Source organism: Podarcis pityusensis, assembly GCF_964106645.2.
Source record: "Podarcis pityusensis genome assembly, chromosome: 14".
Classification (NCBI taxonomy): domain Eukaryota; kingdom Metazoa; phylum Chordata; class Lepidosauria; order Squamata; family Lacertidae; genus Podarcis; species Podarcis pityusensis.
This window is the reverse complement of record NC_138039.1, coordinates 14382222-14396581: the sequence shown is the minus strand read 5'-3', so window position 1 is coordinate 14396581 and position 14360 is coordinate 14382222. Positions and strand designations below refer to the sequence as shown.

Here is a 14360-nt window from a genome sequence, read left to right as displayed (position 1 = left end):
CAATTTTCCATTTGGCCCGCTGATTCATCTCGAAATAATCATGCCAGTCCTAATTGCCATCCACTCCGTCTAACATCTCAACACAGACATAAAAACAGAACTGTTTCCTATTTAACATGGGCTGACTGAGATGGGGACTCTTGCTTTTTTACTCTATTTCCCACCCACCCACCATGGCTCAAAACTGATTCATTCATTGGCCCCAATATGAAAAAGTCGCTTGAGACAATCTGATTGTGCTGTGCTTCTCATGAAGATCCAGGGATTCAAAAAGATGTGGGGAACCTCTGGTCCTCCAGGTGTTCCCAAACTACAACTCCCATCAGCCCTGGGAAAGCATGAGCAATGGGCAGGGATGATGGGAGCTGTAGTCAGCATCATCTAAATGTTCAAAACCTACCTGTTGACCCAAGAAAATAAGAGGTCCTAGCAGAAATACGCACACCCAGACAGCATGGCCAATGATAAGGGAAGAGATGGGAACTGTATTCCACAACACCTGGAGGGTACCATATTGCCTAGCTCTGGGGCCATAAACCAAGAAAGCAAACCTTTAAAAAAAAAAAAAAAAAAACAATAGCCACATCCCAAACCCTTCACCTAAAATTAAACCTGAAGTTGGTTTGTAAAGCAAAATGTGCCAGATGCTAAAATCCAAGTGTGGAGAACTTTTGGCCCTTGGAATGTTGCTGAACTACAACTCCCATCATCCCCAACCATTGGTCTTGCTTGCTGTGACTGATGGGAACTGTAGTTCAGCCACACCCAGAGGGCTAAAGGTTCCCCACACCTGCTATAATCAATCTCACAATCTAAAAACAACAGCATTGGAAGATGCGGTCTGTTCACTGATGACAGCTGCACATTGCATACCGGTAGCAAATGTACCCCCTGCAAAAAATTACCTGGATGCAGCTGGGCCCCAGTGAATACACCAGATATGGGGCAGCTGTGGTCCTCCAGATGTTCCTCGACTCCAGCTCCCATCATCCCTGAGCATTGACCAGGTACAGAACATACAAACACACACACACACACACACACACACACACACAAAACTTGGTCATGATGACTAGCTGGAGCCTTCATTGAGTCAGATACAGAAATATGTTTATTAGAGGTGAGAGAATTATGCCTTAGAATAGCCTCCCACTAATCTAGCGCTCTTCAGATGCTTTGAACTACTGCTCCCAACCCCAATGGGATTTGGGGTCCAAAACATCTGGAGGGCACGAGATCGGGGTGCAGTGGGATGGGGAGACAGGCTTAGAAAAGGGTTGTACATCCATTTCATTCCATGTTGTTTGGACAGAAGTTGAGTTGTTGCTTTTGTTATGGGCAAACGCTTAATCAGCAGCCAGGGATGGGATCTTGCACACAAATGGAAATTCTCTGCTGCAGCTATTGTCATTCCAAGACCTTAAAGCTATGAAAAAGAAATTGGGTGGGTGGGGAGGGAGGGAGGGAGAGAGAGAGAGAGAGAGAGAGAGAGAGAGAAATAAGGAGTGTGTTGGGTGGAGTTTTACACCCCAGTTTCCAAGGAAGGAAGCAATGGCAGCATATTGAAGAGGCAAAGCTTCCGCTAGCTCAAACTCAGAGGCAATGTTCCACTGTACCCAATATGAATAATATTAATCCTGCACACAGGAAAGTAGCATGTCACTGAGAATACAAGACTTGAATGTAATCACTTTCTAACTTTAAGAACAGGTGCCTAAATTCGCTCACTTTCCTCTCCCCTCTAGCTCCCATTTTCCTTTCGTGTCAAACTTTGTGAGATCACTTCCCCTTTGTGCCCTAACAGGAAGAGGGCATAGCTATATATGGTCCTCGCTGCTAATGGTGGACCTATATTTGGGGGGCCCTGAAGCTTGAACTGTTATGGGGGGGGCCCATCACAACCAGCAACAAGGTCTGAATAACCACTTTTGCATCTGCTTCAATACTTTTGTGAACTCATTGTTATTCCTCTAGGGTCTTGACCTCTGCTAATAAGGGGGGCGGGGGCAGGATACATTAGCCACAGCAGAACAGCCAACTTACCACAGTGTTCCACATTTACAACATCTGTGCTGCTGATTCGCAAACTTTGGGATTTCTGAAATATACACAGCAAAAAAATCAACCCATTTGAGTCGTGCGACTCAAATTAGGTCTACTAGACCCCCAAAATTTAAGTAATGTGGATAAAGTCATTAGTTTCATAGTAGATTCGCCCCTGCTCCCTGCCTGGATAGACTCTCTTTCTGCTTTTTTCCACCATATCTGCAACATGACAACATCTGCATCTCATAAGCATGTGCTCTGTCCCTGAGTTGTGAGGCACGCAGGAAACAACAACTCTGCTCCATCATTTATGTGACAGCCACTCAGATATCTGAAGGTGGCAATCATATTGCCTCTTGCCTCTTCTCCTGCCTGAGCATCCTCAGCTCCTGGGAAGAGGCCATCTCTGAGATACATCTACTGTACCACCTACCACTGCTGTATCTGTACCAGATCTGCACACAGTCTTCATCTTCTGGTTTAGAGTGGATCCCGTCGTCTGGTTGATTGCCATCCCAGTAGTTATAGTCATATGAGGAGCCATCTGTCCATTCAAAATTGCTTTCCTACCAAATACATCACCAGGGAGTTAGTGCTAGGGAAACAGACAGGAAATGGCACATATTCAATCTTTGCTGTTAACCAGCATAGATGGAAGCATTTGGAGCATTCTAGGGATGGAGAAGAAATGCCATTCAGTTTACATTTCAAAGCGAACCTAGCTAACACACACTTTCCAAAGCAATACACAAGCCAACGAGCGGTCATTTTTCAAAACTTCTCTGAATTTTGACAATGCAGATCTCGAGCGAAGTCGTGGGTACAGAAACACACGTACGGTGGCAATGTGTGCATAAACGTGCATGTATTGGAGGAAAACTGCATTATATTAGGAGAAAATGCTTTGCAAAAAAAATTGGACAAAAATCACATACAATGTATTAGGAGAAACCCACATTTCATTGCTGGTGAATTTTCATGAGGATTTTTTAAAAAACAAGAAGATGTGGAAATGTGTAGAACTGAATTTAAGGCTGAAAAATGGAGAAACGGAGAAAAACCAAAATGGGCAGATTCACCTATTCTTGGTTTGGAGATACCATTTCAGCTGTCATTACAGCTGCTCAGCAAACCTGCCCACTGGTTTTGAAAAGCAAGTGCCTTGCCCAAGAAGGCAACTTTGTCAGTGTGTGTGGTATATATTTGTTGACTGAATAAATGTCTGTCATTTCATTTCGAGACCAGTATCTGTATCAATTACAGGTGGGACTTCCGTCATGGGGCTTCTGTATTATAAAAAACCCAGAAACGAGATGGCAAACTGATGTGTGGGCATGAGTCATCTTCATGTACTTTTTAATGTACTGAAATCAATTGGTTGGATCCAGGCTAAATTGGCTGAAGATAAATTCAATTAAATCAATGGGGCGTGGTTGTGATTTTAACTTAATCTGCATTAAAACCAATGGGTTTAACCAACCTATTCTCCTAATATACCGTATTGGCCTGAATATAAGCTGCACCCAAATATAAGCCACATCTTTAAAATTGGAGGGGGGGGAGAGGAAAAAAGAAAAAATATCCGAATATAAGCTGCTCCATTCCTCACTGCTCCTGGCTGCACACCATATATAAGCTGCACTTTAACTTTTCATGGTCGAAATTTGGATAAAAAGTGAGACTTATATTCAGGCCAATATGGTTCACATTTTTGCAAGAAATTCGCCTTAATTTAATAATGCATTTTATACAGGCAACTCCTCATTTTACATTCCGAGACACTGTGTGTTTAAGTGAAATTGTGCATATTTGGAACACCATTGAAAAAGTCTGCAAACCCACCATTTCTCCTTCCAAACCCTCCTTGCTCAAACTCCAACTCAGTGCAAGGGCTCCTGGGATTACACTCGCGAAGGCTTGTGGAATTGCTAAGCACTGCTTTTGAGCCATTTCTGCCATTTCCTTGCTCTTTTTAGGCCCCCTTTGCCCCTTTTCGTACCACTCTGGACTTTGTACCGATGTGTGCATACATAAATGGGGAGTTGCCTGTACATTAATCTCACTAATATATGCATTTCTATGCCCAGCTATCTCCTACCATGCAGTTTTTGGGGCGAGTTAGAGAGCTGCACTGCACACAATTCTGAGGAGGGCAGATTCTGTAGAATAGCTGCCTTTCAGTGCACATACTGCTTTCAATAGAGCCAATGAGGTAGGGTGTAGGGTAAACCTATTGCGGAAGAATTTTGTATTTCGAGAAGGCAGGTTAATTAGCCAGTACAATTCATCCTCCTTGCTTATTGCAACATCCTAAAGGGTTAAACCTTGGGAGCAAGACCTACCGAAGAACAGTTGCTATGCTCACTAGGCATGACATCCAGTGCAGATCCTAATATAGAGTTAACTCTTCTTACTTTGTGTGATTTACTGCTGGCTCACTCCTGTCAATAACCGACTTCCCTCAGGGCAGAAGCATAGGAATATATAGGCATATAGGAAGCTGCCAAGGCTGTTTAATTATCCAGCTGTTACTTTGAGGAAGAGCATCTGCTCTCCATGCAGAAGATCCCAGCATCTCCAGGTAGGTTTGGGAGAGAACCCCCATCTGAAACTCTGGAGAGCTGCTGCCAAGTCAGCATAGATCAGGGGTAGGCAACCTAAGGCCCGGGGGCTGGATCCGGCCCAATCGCCTTCTAAATCCGGCCCACGGATGGCCCAGGAATCAGCGTGTTTTTAACATGAGTCAAATGTGTCCTTTTATTTAAAATGCAACTCTGGATTATTTGTGGGGCATAAGAATTTGTTCATTCCCCCCCCCAATATAGTCTGGCCCCCCACAAGGTCTGAGGGATGGTGGACCGGCCCACGGCTGAAAAAGGTTGCTGACCCCTGGCATAGATTATGCTGACCTAGATGGATAAACAGGCTGACTCAATATAAAGCAGGGCTATTTCCCTTAATGCTCCACTTCTGCTAGGCTAGATGCCAGCAAAGTCTCACCCAGCAGATCTCTTCTTCTTATGGGCCTGATGAGAGGTGCAGCAACTGATACGGTTAGGTTCTTACCTGTCTTAGATCATTAAGTCCCATCCAAACATCCGTCGGTATTCCAGGCACTCGGCTGTTTACCAGGTCGTAGACGAATACATTCTCTTCCCAGCTGCCAATAGTCGTATGTAATTAGGAATGCAAAGATCTGTTAATACTTATTTCTTTATTTCATTGCATTTACACCCCACCTTTCCTGCAAGGAGCTCAAGGTGGCAGACATGGCTCTCCCTCTCCTCATTTAATCCCCACAGCAACCCTGCAAGGTAGGTTAGGCTGAGAGGCAGTGACTAGCCCCCAAGGTCACCCAGTGGGTTTCAAGGCTGAGTGCAGATTCAAACCCTTACTTCCCCAGGTCCTAGTCCAACGCTCTAACCACTATGCTGTGGTAGCTCTTTCTTTTTAGTTCGCTACACTTCTCATTTTTCTAACCTCAAATTTCAGTGGTCTGCCTTTTGCAGCAATGTGCAGTTTCAAATTCCTCACAAAAGTCTTCAGCATTTTAGTGCAAATATCTCCTAATAAACAACTTTTTATGCATTGTTTTGACTCATGCACGCCACTTCTGCAAGACTTTTCTCCTGATATGATGCATCTTTGTAGGTTATTTTCATTAAGATATTCATCTTAAGCACATGTTGACCTGATATGTGCATTTCTGTAAACACGGGTTGGTTGGAGAACAGCATCGCAAAAACCATCAATCATATAGTTAGGAGGGGGGCCTCAAGGTTCATGTAGTCCCACCCTCAGTTGATGCAGGAAGTCGACACTACATTCTATGCTTAAAGGTAAAAGTAAAGGGACCCCTGACCATTAGGTCCAGTCGCGAACGGCTCTGGGGTAGCGGCGCTCATCTCACATTACTAGCCGAGGGAGCCAGCGTACAGCTTCCTTATTCAAAGTCAAAAGAAGTTTACTTACATCAGTTCACAGTTGGATCCCTGAAGGCAGTAAAGGTAAAGGGACCCCTGACCATTAGGTCCAGTCGTGACTGACTCTGGGGTTGCGGCATTCATCTCGCTTTATTGGCCGAGGGAGCCGGCGTACAGCTTCTGGGTCATGTGGCCAGCATGACTAAGCCGCTTCTGGTGAACCAGAGCAGTGCACGGAAATGCCATTTACCTTCCCACGGAGCGGTACCTATTTATCTACTTGCACTTTGGCGTGCTTTCGAACTGCTAGGTTGGCAGGAGCAGGGACTGAGCAACGGGAGCTCACCCCATCACAGGGATTCGAACCGCTGACCTACTCATTGGCAAGCCCTAGGCTCAGTGGTTTAGACCACAGTGCCACCCGCGTCCCCATTCTATGCTTAAAAACCTCTAAAAAACCACCAACTTCCAATTCAGCCTGTCCCACTGTCAAACAGCTCATACCATCAGGAAGTACTTCCTAAGGTTAATCTAAATCCTTTCCCTTGTCATTTGAAGCTACTGGAGCAACAGGAAAACAAATTTGTTCTGCCTATACAACAGTCCTCTGGATATCTGAGGATAGTATAGTCTCACCTTTCAATTGTTTCTTTTCCAAACGAACCATCTCCAACTCCTTCAACCTTTCCCTCACAGGACTTGGTTCCTAAACCGCTCGCCATTTTTGTCTCCATCCTCTGAACACATCCCAAGTGTTCCACAGCAACAAGGCACCAGCGAAGGGTGATGCATTAGGGCAAATGGGGCAACATTATTGCATGATTCTTACCTGTGAATGGAAGCTAATTTGGCTGATTTTAGGCCGATGGAGAACTCTGCGCAATACAAGTCAGCTTCCGCCCATGTTTTATTGATTGGAAAGTATCTATAGCAAAAGCCTTCATATTCAGTCCAAAAGAGAGGGCAAGAGTAAGAGAGAATTGGCTCTGGCAAAGCTAGGGAGAGAGGAAGGAAATAGGTTAGAGAGGCTCATATCTCAACACACTTCCACTTGTCAGATTCACTTGCTATCAGTCCTGGGAGTGCAGAAGATTACATGGGTCAGGAAAGCCACCTCTGTCTCAACAACAGTTGTCAAAAGAGACGAGCAACAGCTGTCATTTCCATGCATCTTGACACACCATTGGCTGCGGGCAATGCAGAGCTGGGAGGGGGAAGTGCTCAGGAGAGGCATGTGGAAAGAAGCCCACAAAAGAGGAGATTAGATAAAACCCACCACGCTGGATAAACAGCCTTGTCCTCCTATCCCCTCTAGCAAATACCACTTCAGCAGGCGACGTCACGTCTCTTAACGTGGGAAAGAAGGACCAGAATTGTGTCCCCCACCCATCCCAATGTCCCTGACTCATTGCCAGTTTGCTACCAAGCTAGGCTCCTGGTTCTTGCGCTAATTCACAAAGATCTAACCCACCTTGGTAGCTCAGTTGGTAGAGAGCATGAGACTCTTAAATCTCAGGGTTGTGGGTTCAAGTCCCATGTTGGGCAAAAGATTCCTGCATTGCAGGGGGCTGGACTAGATGACCCTTATGTTCCCTTCCAATTCTATGGTTTTATAAACGGGGATCCAAAGCACCTAAGGAATTCTTGATTCCTTATGTTCTACCTTGATAATTGAGAGTTTCATCTAGCCCCTGAGGTTCGGTCAGCCTTTAACTAAAGACCAAGTTTTTAGTGTGGCAGGACCTGCCCTGTGGAACTCCCTGCCACTACAGATTCAGCACAAATCATCCCTGCCTTCTTTCAGCCATCTCCAAAAAGCTGTGCTATTCAGACAGGTCTTTCCAATGTGGATTTCTTTTTATTGCCCGCTGTTTATTGATGTTTGTTATTTATCTTTCGGTGAGTTTGTATACTGCCTGGCTGTGTCTTTTTCAAAAAAATGAAAGTGTGGTCTATAAATATTTCAATCAATCAATCAATCAATCAATCAATGACACCACTAAAAGCAGGGAGGGTATGTTTCTGGAGTGTGGCAAAGACATGAGACAGAAGGTTCATTCTCAGTGTTAGCGTAAATATGAAGGGCAGGTTGGGGAAACTTTTGGTCCTCCAGATCTGGCCAAACTTCAACTCCCATCAGCTCAGCAAGCACAGCCAATGGCCAGGGATGATGGGAGTTGTAGTTCAGCCAAAGGTTCTGCGCACCTTACTGGAAGGATGAGTCAGGCCCCAGTCGAAGCTTTCAAGCTGGTTTCCCCCTCCAAATTCCTCTTCAGAAAACGGCCCATCATCTGGTGGAAAATGAAGCTGTCTGAACCATTCAGCTTGTTGAATTTCTGTACCACTTGCCCCAGTAGGTAACATTAATTTGATTAGCTCCAGTGCACCAGAGGTGCCTGAAAGAATTTTAAGGTTAAATGTGCAAGAGGAGAGAAGGCAAAGCGGGTCAACCCCCTAATTAGCACCTTTCCTGTTCAGTTGCCAATGGCAGCGTTGGCCCAGTCTCTAGACGAGAGGCCAGTAAGCTTTCAACTCCCAGGGCTGAGTTAAATCAAGGATGTCATATTCGCCTCAGGATTTATTTGCTAGCTGTACTTTTAAAAGGAGAAAATAATATAATATGCTAGTCAGAGGCACCAGCTTTCAAGGGTGATTGGGGAGGGGGGCCGACGCCACACGTGTGATCTTGCGATGTCCCAACGTCATGCGCGTGGCGTCAGGAAGTCAGGAGGAGCCAGGGTGGAGCCAAACATGGTGGCTGCATGGCTCGATGGCCAGCAGCTCCTCCTCTGCCTCTTCTTGGTGCCGCCACTGGCAGGAGGCTGCTTCAACTTTCCTTCCCCTCTGCGGCAGGAGGAGGAGGAAGGGCGCTCAGCTCCGCGCTTTTGGGACATCGGGGGGCAGCTCCTACCCCAAAAATATAGGGGGCCCAAAAGGGCTCGGCTGCTAGGAACCAGCACCCGTGATGCTAGCTAAAAGGTCGGCAAAATTTGATGGGTTAGGGTAGTCACTTACATGTCACATGAAAAAACAGGAGAAATAGGTATTGGTGGAAATAAAGAAGTAGCAATGATATCTATTATTTGTTTATTTATGTGCTGGGCATGCGGGCTCTGGGAGTATGGGGATTCTGTGTGTGTGTGTGTGTGTGTGTGTGTGTGTGTGTTTGTCTTTCTTCCTGGCAGCTGTGGGGCGCCTCCAAGAGTTTGGGTATATGCTATTTTTATGTATATGCAGTACCCTTAGAACCAAACCCCCGCATAAGATGAGATCATATGGTATTTCAATGAAGCTCAGATGAACTCACTTTCTCTAGAATATGTTCCACCAACTTCAGTGGCTGAACTGTTCAAACACCGAAAGAAAGTGAAATTAATTCTGTCCATCCTCAGTCACGTGGTTTTCTCAGACAGCATGAAGAAATGGGGGAGAAATTCGATTCTGGCCTCATTTGAAGCCAGATCTATTCAATCTACAACTTCCAAAATTTCATGAGAACAGAAACACACCTATCCTTTGAAATTTGCCCTTATCCAATTTTGCAATGTAGATCGCCAATTGCACAATGTTTACAAAAATGCAAAAATTGAGAAATTTGTTGAAAAATGTTTATTAGGAGAAATTTGAAATAAAATCCTGATTAATTTCCAGGAGTTTTTTTCCTTCTTAATTACAAACTGCTGCAAATGTTAGGATAGGAAAAATGAGAGACCGAGAACCAAAATGAGCAGATCCTTCCATCCCTAAATCCATCCAAAGTAAGGTTGGTTATATTGCAGTGGAGCTCAGAAACTCCTCACCTTTTTCTACTTTACACCCCAGCAGTTGAATCCATAATAAGTTAGTTGTGTTTAATTCCCATTCATTTCAGTGAAAATTACCTAATTTTCACTCTATAACACGCACCAGACCATAGCACGCACATAGTTTTTAGAGGAGGAAAACAAGAAAAAAAATATTCTAAACGAAACAGTGGATGTATTATTTTTGTGGTTCATGCTGTGGCCACAGACATGTGATCTGATAGTGAGTTTGGAGTAGCCCAATGCAAAAATCCTGAGGATCCATGTGGATCCATGCTTTGTAACCACGTTTTAAGTGGGGAGGGAAGGAAAAGCACTCAAGGGACAAGGAGCACGCATGGGGTGTGTGGAGAAGGATGCTGCTAATAATGCTATTTAGCGAGCTGAGTGGGGAGGAGAGAGGGACAGAGAGCCTGCTTGCTTTAAAGGAGCCAATTGGACAGGAGCCGCTTACATGAGGCTCCTCTCCTCTCCTGCTTTGCTCCTTTAAAGCAAGCAGGCTCTCTGTCCCTCTCTCCTCCCCACTCAGCGGCTCTTCTCCCGCTTTGCTGTTTCAAAGCGAGCCACGGAGGAGGGAAGGAAGGGGAACCATGGATCCTCTGCTCACAACTGCAGCAGATCCCCCCCGCCACCCGTAGGCATTCGCTCCATAACACGCACAGACATTTCCCCTTACTTTCTAGGAGGAAAAAAGTGAGTGTTATGGTGCAAAAAATACAGTAAGTTAATATCATGACTGCCATCCCTTTGATTTAATTGGGTTTAAGTTCAACTATTTTAGCCTGAATCCAACCCATTAATTTGAGTAAGTTTTTAAAAACAACAACCAAGTACACTATAATCCCTAATGCCCATAAATCATTTTATCATCTCATTTCTTGGCATTTCAATAACACAGAAGTTCCACAACAACTTAATTATGCAATCAAATAAATCCACATAATTTGTACAAATAGTGGTCTGGAAATGAAATGACAGTGAATAAGTATACCACAGACTCTCAAACAGTTTAGCTGAGCCATAATGACGCCTGAGATGCTATCTGAACATTAGGGATGAATGAATCTGTCAATTTCTATTTATTGCTGTTTGTCATGTTTCCAATCTTCATTTCAGTCCTTTACATGTCTACATCAGGTTTTTTTTTCATTTTAAAAAATCCTCATGAAAATTGATCAGCATTTTTGTGTGAATTTCTCCTAATATACACATTTTTGTATGCATTTATGACCAATATTATTTTGTAAAGTGATTTCCTCTAATAGAATGCCTCTTAAGGTATATTAATTATATATATATATATATATATATATATATATATAGGCATTTTCATGCACACATTAACCTGGTATATGTATTTTTTGACACATTACTTGACTGGAGAACTGCATTGCAAAATTCAGAGAAGTATGAATTTCAAAAGCTAGCTGAGTTTCAGTTTACATACTGTTTTGAAAAGTACATAGGTTTGCTTTTAAACTGAATGAATTTTCTTCCCTATTCCTACTGAACACAGGCTGCCACCAGAACTGGATTCAACGATAAAGTTGGAGCAAATTGTCAATTTCGTCGATAACTTTCCATGTTGCCTTTTCATCAAAGCCTTTTGATTCCTGGTAAGCCACCCATAAATCCCAACTTTTCTAACTTAATTAGAAAAAACAATTATCATCTATCAAAGAATGGCATGAGAGAATACAGGACTGTGTTTCAACAGCAAACTAACTCACTTTATTAGTTTCAGAGAACAAAACCTAAGAGAAAATAACTTTAAGTGAAGAAGGATTAATTTCAGTGATCAATATAGGAGATACAGGCTGCTTACAGTGTTCTGATAAACATGTTAGTTTGGGTCAATAGCTGCTGTGCTACACAGGAAATTTTGACTGGATGTATGCAAATTCATAGGAGTCACTGAACATTCTACCCTTCTGCATATCTTTTATTTTCTAAAGCTTATGCATTTTGTGATATAAATGGAATCTATCTATTTATAGCTCTATTTAGAGCATTTTCTCAAAGGGGGAGGGAGACAAAAAGCAAGAGGTGATATTTAGGATCCAAGATTAAACCTCCACCTGATTAAAACCCCAAGCAAAATTACCTTGGCTTCAGGTGTCCCAGTTTTGAGTATTTTATCGTCGGAGATGGGTACTCACCTTGACTGATTTTAATATTGGTGTGTGGGAAAGCCTGGACGGCGAGCAGCACCCCAGAGAAAGTAGTGCAGAAATTCCACCTCGATATCATAGCTGGTCGAGAGCTAGTCTCCTCTTCCGAGCTGCAAAGAACTGGCTGCTCCGTGTTTTTCCTCCCTTTGTAGTGCTACTGAAGTCACTGGAGCAGCTGCAAAGAGGCTTTGTAGACAACTCCCTCCCTTGTAAGGGCAAACTTTCAACAAGATTTGCACAGGATGCTGGCCGAACGCCTCATGGCCTAACCTCCCACACCACTGGCCACTCTTTCTCACTCCTCCAGATGACCTGATTATTGAGCATCCATCATGATCTACTCATGCAAAGCTCGTGCGGCATTTGGACTATTAAGTAGTCTTTATTTCACATCCCTCTCTGGGTAGTTCTATGACAATGAGCATTCACCCTGCATCAAATCACCCTCCATTTGCTTGTGAGGTCCTTACGCATCTTCCCATTAGTCATCCACGAGAAGTCCGATTATTTCTGTTGTGCAAGCGCAACAGAGCACTTCAAGATTGCGGATTCTACTACGCGCTTGAACCCCTTCCTTAACACACTGCCACACAACAACCCAGTGTCCCAGACAAAACCAAGTTGAGGCTAAAATGGAATAACTTGCCCTCTTCACCCAGCAGTAGAAACGACCTAACAACCCCTTAAGATGATTGCTATGTGACTTAGAGGTAAATCCCAAAGGCGATTCGCAGTTCCAAAAAGCAATGTGCTGGATTTTAGAACATAAAGCCACTTCAAGCTTTCTTTTAAAAGCTTTTTATCTTGGTGCTTTTAAAAAAATACTTGCCAGGACTGTCAAAGGTGGAGGCAGGTCCAAGTCTCAGAGCTGCTAGGTCTATGAAGGAACACAGCACAGTGAAAGATATGTGGCAATATACCACATTTTTTAAAAGACCAGTAAGGGGTGTTCCTACAAATCGCCCAATGCACTCAATTTAACATGTCCGGTGGTAGTTGGGGATGAATCCTGTCTATACTTCTCCCATGTTGATGCACACACTGAGAGATGGCATTTCTTCAAAGGTGTTTCTTTTCCTGAGGAAATTTGTGAGATTTCTTTTTCCTTTTCTCAGCCCCCAAGGTGTGTGTGTGTGTGTGTGGAGGAGGGATTGCTCTGCACAGTGTTTTTGAATATTCTCCACTATATTGGGTGGGGGCTGCCATTCCTCTTCCCCCTTCTGAACACACACACACACACACACACACACACACACACACTGTCATGGGGCAATGCGGAAACATTGGGGAGGAAACAAAATGGCAGCCAGGTGGCTGACAGAGTTGCTCCTACTACCCAAGAGCCAGTGCAGTGTTAGTGGTTAGTATTTGACTTAGAACTGGGAGGCCAGGGTTCAAATCCTCACTCAGCCATGAAACTTGGTGGGTGACCTTGGAGGTTAGTCACTGCCTCTCAGCCTAACCTGCCTCACAGGGTTGTTGCGGAGCTAAACATACATAAGAATGTTTTTCCTACTAAAACTTCGAACTGTGGCTGTGTCTAATGGCAACTCATGTTACCCCACCCCACTCCCCAACTGCCAGTCCATATGGGCCCACTCAATCTGCAGAACATGGCCACATAATGTGTGTTTTCCACACTTGTGAGAAATCAATATTTTAGTGTGGCAGCATGTATTCTCTGAAACTCACCTCCTCACTGATATTACACAGCCTCCCCTGAAAATGCCTCTGCTGTGATATTTTTGATGTCAGCTAAACCATTTTCAGGGGAGGCTGAGCCTATCCATACATATATTTTTGGTATCATTATTTTATTTGGCCATCTGTCAGGGATTCTTTAGCAGTGATTCTGGCATTGCAGGGGGTTGGATTAGATGGCATCTGAGTTGCTCCAAACTCTAAAGTTCTATGCTTTATTAAAGTTGTTGATTTTATCTATATTTAAAATTATAATGTAAGGTCCTGGAGTGGGTTACAAGTTCTTTATTCCAATATAGATACAAACACTGAACAAAACTGAAGTACTGTGTAACTTTATTATGTCTATTGTTTTTAAGGTTTGTTTTATTGCTATTTTTAAATATTTTATAACATTTTATATAAACCACTTTTTAAAAAATTGTGTGGTATCTAAATAGTGAATAATTTCACACACACACACACAAATACTAAAACTCCCTGAATGTAGAAAATTAGCACATCAGGGAGAAGGCTAAGTTAGAACACTTGTCCCTGACATTGCTAGTTTTCTATATACATGCATGACTGCATGGATTTGTTATATTTATTTATACCCTGAATATCGAAAACAAGCACATCAGGAAGTAGGCCAGGCCAGGACCCTTCTTCTTGGCATGCTGGTCTTTTTTATTTGGGAAGTGAGTGATCAGTTGATTACCCCTGCTACTGCTCCC

At 43.6% G+C, this 14360-nt stretch overlaps 1 protein-coding gene across 1 annotated transcript; it reads right to left on the bottom strand.

Moving 5' to 3' along the window:
- Positions 1 to 1088: 1088 nt before the first annotated feature.
- On the bottom strand, positions 1089 to 13483 carry CLEC19A (C-type lectin domain containing 19A). Its single transcript, XM_080981611.1, has 5 exons — positions 11932 to 13483; positions 6799 to 6964; positions 5113 to 5206; positions 2480 to 2612; positions 1089 to 1426 (listed from the first exon to the last, which is right to left on the bottom strand). The coding sequence occupies exons 1-5, from the start codon at positions 12020 to 12022 to the stop codon at positions 1347 to 1349; spliced, it is 564 nt and encodes a 187-aa protein (XP_080837737.1). The 5' UTR covers positions 12023 to 13483; the 3' UTR covers positions 1089 to 1346.
- Between the last annotated feature and the right edge of the window lie 877 nt (positions 13484 to 14360).

Bases quoted from the DNA above. Each gene is read 5' to 3' on its own strand.
- CLEC19A (XM_080981611.1), bottom strand. From the start codon at position 12,022: ATGATATCGAGGTGGAATTTCTGCACTACTTTCTCTGGGGTGCTGCTC. The intron at 6,965-11,931 runs GTGAGTACCCAT...CTCTCTCCCTAG, and splicing joins CAATATTAAAATCAGTCAAG to CTTTGCCAGAGCCAATTCTC. The intron at 1,427-2,479 runs GTAGGTGGTACA...TCTTTTTCATAG, and splicing joins CTGGTACAGATACAGCAGTG to CTTTAAGGTCTTGGAATGAC.